We start from the raw sequence: 8,109 nt of genomic DNA, 5'->3' as shown, positions 1-8,109 counted from the left end.
ATTTGCAGAGAGTCGATGCGGGGCGCAGGGAGCTAAAACATTCGACTCGGACGGCGGCGGTGTCTCCTGACCCTCTGGCATTGTATCGTGGGTGACTGACTGGTGATTCCGACGATGAAAGTGAATTGCGAAATAGCAAGTCATCTCGAGGAGTATCTATCGACTGGGATGAAACCAAGGATTTCCTAACGGCCGGCGTCGGAATTCGAATCGCCTTTAAATATACGCGAAAGGCTTTGACTGCGTTTCTTCTTTGCCTGAATCATTATTCACCAATTCGGGTGTATAGAAATTATAAAATATGAACAATTCTAATGAAAATAATGGGAAAATACTTGTTAATACATACGCTTTGCGGCCGTCTAATTATTCCTGATGATTTTTTGGGAATGACAGGTATAATCGGTGCATATTGTACTCGGGACGAAAAAGAGTAAAAAGTAAAAAAAAGGAAGTATTATTTGCAAGTATGAGACAAACGTTTCTGCCTTCTGTTTTCTGCCGTACTCGCCGCTCGTCTAATGCTACTTTTTCCGCAGCAGTAATTGCTGATTGTTTCGTGCATGCTATGATGATGGAAGTAATGCCCTCAAGTAATTCACTCGATGCTTCGAATTCATATAATCTCAGTTCTTTTGTTGTATAAGTTTTAGCAAGTAAATTTGCTTAAGACGAAATTTGTTTCAATTAAATATTGTAATTTTAACACTAATATTGACTTAGATTATTGTCATGCTTCAGAGACACATCTTTGCTCTTGAACACACATTGTTGAAGGTTTTCCAGAGCATTTCGATAAATAATATCATAGACCAATTCAAAATCTGAAACGGCTGAGGTAATTCAATATTTTACTTAGTGGAGGTTTCGCTAAGTGTTCTAGCCATACGATGTGGGGTGGTGTGAAAAGTCGGACCAGCATTTCTTACCAAGTTGATGAAATGCCACCGCACAGGAATTACTTTTAAAAGAGTGGAAGACGAACTGCAACTATTTTATCAATGGAAATGCGATATTTTGATACTGTAATTTTAGCCTGGAAGATTTTCAAGTTGTTAGAAATGTCCAAGATGCGGAGAAATACCCTGCCTCAAGATGTATATTGAAGAAATAATTATGAAATCGAAATATCTAAAAAATAATAGATAACATTGAAGGAAATCAGCAAAGGGAAGAGATTTTTCCACCAATATACATAAGACCGGTATTTGTATTGGCTGGCCATTAGGTATAGCATTCGAAGACCTTCGCTTTTGCCAGTATTGGAACATCAAAACTTTTGATAAACTATTATTAACTTTTGATCTCCAACAATTTTAGCAATAAAGACGTCTATATATAATATTAAATGAAGATGAACTCATGATTTATCTTAGATGATATTTCATTTAGTGCCATGATGAGGTACAAACTTCTTAACTCAATTAAAAATTTTGGATTGCTAATGAATCTTTTAACAACTATCAGGCCTGATTACTTCCGAGCGTTCATTCTGAATCGTTGTCTCTCTAATTATTTTCTGCTGATGATCCAGAAAAAATAACGAGATTCATCTTCAAGGGCTTTAAAAATTATGATACCTAAATTTTCAGTGCTTTTTCTACCTTTTTCTATTCCCGTAATTAAGTTTAAATCACTAGCAGTCCTTAAAATTAAACTACCATAAAAATGTATTACGATTCGCAAATACTAGATAAAAAATCAACAGGGATTTGTTTGCACAAAGCCAAGATTATTATTAATAATGCCTAACTTAAGAATAGGTCCAACTCATTCATTTCACAAAAACACAACCACTTGGGAAAATATGCCCAATATTATTGAATACGGTGGTCATATACTTAGCGGTTAAACCAAGAACATTAATTATGCCCTGAACACAAAGACCATATGGTAGTTAACTTCCTTTAGTTCGCTGTGCATTGCGGCCACCGGCATAGTCCGCACTCCTTTAGAAGTTCCGTCATCGGCGCTCTCAAGCCCAAGGGATTGGACTCGGAAACGGCCGGAATACTTCCCGCGGGGAATCTTTTTCGGATCTAACTCTCGGAGCGTCGTGCATTGGGTGCAGGCAAGGGATAGGAGGGGCCAGGGGGGCGGGAAACGCCGCCGCGTGCGCGTGGAGGCGGAGGAAGGGGGCGGGGGGAGGCAGGGGAGGTGATGGGGAGATCGTGGAGGAGGAGACGGGGGCCGCATGAATATGCAAGGGGTCGGAGGGAGAAATTGAAGTGTCGCCGGCGATAATTGATGAGCAGGGGCCTGGGGTGGTAGCCATGGGCCCCTTGGGTGTCCCGCAGGAGGAGTAGGGGGTGGTGGGTCGCTGGGAACCGCTTCTTCTCGTTGGTGGGGTGGGGGCACACTGAGTTCCCACTCCGGACGAAGCGCGCGAGCCGGGGTGTGAGCGACTCGCGAGGGTATCGCAGGAGGTGGGGGAGTGGGGTACCGGGGGGTGGCTGCTGGGAGATCATCCCGCCCCCTTCCCTTAGAGACGGGCCTTCGGGAGGCTGGGAGGAGGAGCCCATCTCGGCGCTTACTTTCCGGCGACGGCGACGACGTCGGTCGGGCGGGCGGGAGGGGGACCACGGGGGGGCGGACGCGGCTGACTGAGGGGTCCGCCGTATAAATAGAAGGGTCCGCAGAGGCCAAGTCACAGACGGAATCCGTCAGCTACTCACTCTCGGCTCTCTCTCTCAGTGCACAGGGGAACACGCTCATCTCGCCAGCCATGAAGACGGTGAGTATGGTGCCGTGGCCGTGTACTTTGGATTTTCTCCTCGCTAATTAACGGTATTTCCACGTTTGCAGTGGAGGTACCCACCCGAGGGTCCCTCTTGAGGCCGTGGTTTACCCCCACGCTCCCTCCCATTGCGCCTCCTCGACGGAAGACTCTGTCTCCCCTCTTGTTCTCACGCACGTTTTCACACCCCTTTGTGATGGAAATCTGTTCCGTTCCGGCCTTGACAGACACTCGCGGTTCCACGGCAAGCTACGCAATTTCACAAAAATTTCATCCTCCATCGGAAGTTAAACTGAAGGTTTCGCAATAGTCGGCGCGATAAGGATATCGTAATGGCTTGAGTCGTGTCTTGGCGGCTTACACATCTTCCAGCCGCTGAAGTCTCTGCAGAAAAGTTCTCGGTGCAACTTCGCGTTTTAATTCTTCTTATTACAATCAGAATTTCCGTTGAATTCTACGAATTTTAGTCGAACTACTTGGTTTAGCTATAGATTTTGTCCTTTTCTCATTTTTTTTCCCAAATTCCAAAGTAGTTTCTTAGTAATTAATATGTAAATGTTTAAGAACCTGTGGATCTGAACTTAAAAGGGATCAAACTTTGCGTTAAATTCCGCTGTTTTTTCCCGTAATTTTTCCCCATAGTATCACGCCATAAATAATTCATGCTATATCAAAAGGGAAAAATTCATTATTTCAAATTAATAATCTATATTAAATATTTAAACCTAAAACGGCTAATAAGAATCGTGAATTATGTTTGATGAAAGATACTAACCGGTTTTTAGGGGAAAGTTTAAAGTTTTAAAATGCACTGAGTATATTTTAAAAGTTTTGTTTTCATTCTTTTGTCAAAGTTAAAGCATAGTATACATTTAGGAATCCAAGAAACTTTGGCACTTCACTTTTAGCACTTTGTAAAAATTGTAAAATGAATGTCTCGTGACATTATTGGTCATTAGTCATCAGCTCCGCTGATAGACAACGCTGGCGTATTTTTTCATTAATACAGAAAGTCGAAATAAACACATTAGTTCCAAATCTAAATGGATATCATATTCATTTTTATTATAACGTTTCAATACCGATAAGTAGGGACGTTGCAACAGGCCTCTGTGAGTCTTAGTGTTCTGTCTTGTTTTAGCCTTAGTGTTCCGTTCTGTTTCGTAATAAATTCAAGTTTTACATATACTAATAAAAGTCTCTTCTCTCCTTAAACAGTTTCTGGTCATATCCATGCTAGTGGCACTAGCAGCTGCCAGGCCACAAAAGCCAGAAGAACCAATTGCCATTGTCAGCCAAAACTCTGACGTGGGCCCCGATGGTTCATACGTATTCAGGTAAGAAGAAAAATTACACACATCCGCCGATCACGATACAATATTTATACGTGCCATGATAGATAACAATTTGGTAACTTATTTAAAAATACCTCATTTTGGTGATTTATGGCTGTGATAGATTCTTGGTGACTTTATAATATTTCGTTGATTGTGGGCCATCAATATTGAATAAAATGGAGTCCAACTTTGATGGAAGAATCTCTTTCTCCTTTTGGCACGTTGCAACGACCTCAGGAGATTTTCTAAATGCAGAAATCACTAGCTAAACTACTTTTTATTTGTAATTAGCTGAGGTAACTGAAAATGAAGATAGTATAGACAAAGTCCTTAAAAATAAAATTAGACCTCCATGCCAAGAGATGGTCATTCCTAAGTAAATAGTTCTCAGTAGAAGTAGATATCTGAAAAAATAACAAAAATTTGAAAATCCCGATGAGTTACTTCCGAGTTGAACTACGATTATTCTCAGCATGAAAGGGACCATTAATTTGAAAGTACTCCTTTCTCCCTTTGCCGTCCAGCTACGAGACGGCGAATGGCATCCGCGCCGAAGCGAACGGTGAGGTCCGCAGGAACCCCAACCCACCCCTGACCAAGGACGCCGAGGGCAGCGAGAACATCGTCGTCTCCCGAGGGTCCTTCTCTTACACGGCCCCCGACGGCACCCCCATCACGCTCACCTACGTCGCCGACGAGAATGGATTCCAGCCCCAGGGGGATCATCTCCCCGTCGCCCCCCCCATCCCCGCCGCCATCCAGAGGGCCCTCGACTACCTCGCCACCCTCCCCCCGCAGAAGAACCGCAAGTGAAGGGTCTCACCCTCCCAGGACGCCACCGACCCCCATCACCGACCCCCACTCTCTTCCAGGTAATGCAGTGCCCCCCCATCCCTCCCTCCCTCTCCGTAGACACGCGCCCGGCCGTAGAAGTTCCCGCAAAATAATCGCAGAACATCAACGCTAAAACATTTCACAAGTTAATCGCTGAGAAAAATTTTCCTCTTCAATGTTCACCAGACTACATGCATCATGAACACAAAAATATCCAAGCCTAAATATAGACGCGCCAAACGATTTTTTCTAAGTTCATTTTGATGCACCAAGTCCAATAAAACTCATTAGCAATAAATTGATCAAATTAATTCTATCGGAACTATTGGAATCATTGCCCACTAATTTTGTATCAATCATGTAAAGATTACTCTTTCTCTCCAAATCCTTCGCACTTCATTTGGTGGTCACGAAATATCAAGCTATGAAGCAAGTTTATTCTTAGCTTGTACATATGAAGGGGTTGCTACTTTGGGATTCCATTTCAATGGGAAGAGAAGCCCATAACGCTTACGCTTACAATGGGGACGGTATCCAGAGGAAAGGTTTATCCTTATCGTAATAAACAAACTGATATTTAATCACATTCATTTTATTATTAATAGAGACGATTATTAGTTTTTTTCGAAAAAATCTTGATTAATAGTTTCATTTTGTTAATATATTCTCAACATATTCTGTTTTTAAGTAAGCCCATAAACTTGATTAATCGTCAATACTAATCCGTTTTAATACCAAATATGAATTTTGATAAATGATGTGCTAAAGGTTTTCATAGTTGCAAACCAGCATACTATACATGAACATATAAACAGTGTGGTATGGATATCTAATTAAAAATAATAATAATAATACTCCATATTAATGGGGGGAAATATTAGTACGTAAAGTATTTCTGCTGAATTCAACTTGCGCAGCAAGTCAAGAGAATTATACGTTTTTCAAAGCTAACTTATTTGCAAGAGTTAATTAAATTATCTTGCTGGGAGAGGACTTATTTCCCGTGCTTATCAGTAATACTCTTTTCCCTTTCAGAGACGATAACGGCTGACAAAGACGAGGTGACAAGGACCAATGATTTGGAATCCGGACCGCCGAGTAAATACAAAAGGAAGGATACCTGGCTTTTCATTGGACAGCGGCTACTCTACGCTCGCGCAGGTTCTAATTAGTCAACGCAGGTCAACTTCAATTTGCACAACAAACTTGTAATAATGTCACAACCAACAAACTGAGGCTGTCAATGAAAAACAAACAGCGTGACATCCCGCAGAATAGTCATAACTTCTGCCAATTTTCCACATTTCGCAGTTTTTGTACATAAAATATGAAAAACTATCATGCAAATAAAAAACTTTGGTGAAACCCAACATACATATGTGTTTGAAGTTAATGAAAGAGGACGCAAGGTGGTGCAAAGGAGATTGAGAATGTGGCGAGAAGAACCTAATTTTGCATTCAAGGCTCAAGAGTGCCGGGGGCGGCAACCCACGGTCTTCAACCCGAAGGTTGGATTGGCGTGTGAGAGGTCAAACCTCTCCCGCGTCGACGAAAGCGGCAAGAGATAACACGCATTTAAGATGCGGTGCTCTCACGCCTTAGGCTTCTCAGATTATTTTAACGCCTAAGAAAATCACAATACCCAATTTAAGCTGCTTTTGTATGCTGCCTGAAGTGCGCAAACCGCCCGAGGCGTGGAAGAAGAGGAGCGGTTACCGCTCAAGGCTCCCCTCTTAACTTTACCCATTTCATCAGCTGGCCCCCATTTATAGAGGAGTTGTTGGAAAGTCCATGCTACGTTTTGTACTCCCCCGCATATCTTGCGAATATTTACAATGCCGCAAGCAATGAGATTTAATTTAATATTAATAATCTCCCAAATGGATGATAATATGCATTTGGATATTATGAAACGATATATGCTTTCCAAATATATAATATTAAGCATTTGACGAGATCAAGTTCCCCAATTATACCCTAATATTAATGTTATACCTCTTGGATATTCTTTTGGGTAAGGGACTGCGTACGGCGGATACACGGATTTGAGGAACGTTCTGCACCATTAGACGATGACTCAAAAGCACTCGTACTCCTCAAGCATATTTTTCTCCTGCATTATTCCCAAAGTATTTATGCCATGCTATTTATTTTTACTTTAATAATCTTTACCATATTATTTATTTTATTAGAATGTGGTGAGCTAATATGAGTCGTGTAGCTGTAGATTAAATTGGATGACTTTGATACAGTTGAAACAATGATTGGAAAAACGGATACAAGGATGACCCCTTCCAGAAATCCTAAAACAAGGAATTTATGAAATGACAGAATCACTTTACACCACGTGCACAAATGGCACTCTCCGTCTCGCATGAGCAACGCATTGAAAGTTAAAGATGCTGAAGGAAGAGGCTACGTCAGGAAAGTCATCTCGTAAAGATGAATACGTGTGATAAACATCTAATGAATTCATTCAAATTAGACACAATTCCAAAAAAACTAAATTGAAAAATTGTGACAAAATGCATCTATAAAAAACTATAATTAAATAATAATAGTTGTAAAAATTCATTTGAAGATAAACTTAAACGAGTTTGAAATGGGTTTTCTATCATTACCTGCAGACCGTCATCTCATTCTCATTTAAACCTGCTTCCCAAGATGCAGTCGCTACAATCGTTTTACTGCAAGCTTTACAGTTGAACTCATTATTAACACTGAAAAGATAAGAAAGGGCTGTGTGACGTGTTGGGGTTGAAATTTAAGAGTGCAAGTATTTCGATCGCGGAGTTACTGTGGTTGGTTTGAGACGACATTCATTCGTGTGGAAAAGAAGGAGACGAGAAGATCTAAAAAAATAGGAATGGTGGGATAAATATGGAAATTTTGGAGCGTAAACTTGATCAGGTACAATGTTTCAACTATTAGTAAGCATATTAAAATAATATTTGCGCAATACAAGGAATATTTCATGGAAAATAAGCGAAATTACAGGGACCGTAAATGATTTTGTTTAAGCCAGTGAAAACTTGGAAAGCGTGGAACTTAGTATTGCACGGTGTGGAAACACCTTTAACGCGGAGGGAGGTTGTATAGTTTATGGATTTTTAATGAGTTTGTTGTTGTGCGGTGGAGCATTAAAATAAGCAAAATCAATGGGAAACTCAGACTCCAGCACTCCAAGACTGCAGAGACTCC

General features: G+C 41.2%; 1 protein-coding gene across 1 annotated transcript; it reads left to right on the top strand.

Annotated features, from left to right (window-relative positions):
• Positions 1–2,662: 2,662 nt before the first annotated feature.
• Positions 2,663–6,282, top strand: LOC139689272 (endocuticle structural glycoprotein SgAbd-4-like). Its single transcript, XM_071586318.1, has 4 exons — positions 2,663–2,734; positions 3,956–4,074; positions 4,599–4,946; positions 5,944–6,282. The coding sequence occupies exons 1-3, from the start codon at positions 2,726–2,728 to the stop codon at positions 4,885–4,887; spliced, it is 417 nt and encodes a 138-aa protein (XP_071442419.1). The 5' UTR covers positions 2,663–2,725; the 3' UTR covers positions 4,888–4,946; positions 5,944–6,282.
• Positions 6,283–8,109: the final 1,827 nt, after the last annotated feature.

Source organism: Hetaerina americana, unplaced genomic scaffold (genome assembly GCF_022747635.1).
Source record: "Hetaerina americana unplaced genomic scaffold, ioHetAmer1.1.p SCAF_22, whole genome shotgun sequence".
Classification (NCBI taxonomy): Eukaryota; Metazoa; Arthropoda; class Insecta; order Odonata; family Calopterygidae; genus Hetaerina; species Hetaerina americana.
Note: the sequence above shows the minus strand (reverse complement) of the source record. Positions and strands in the feature narration are given on the sequence as shown.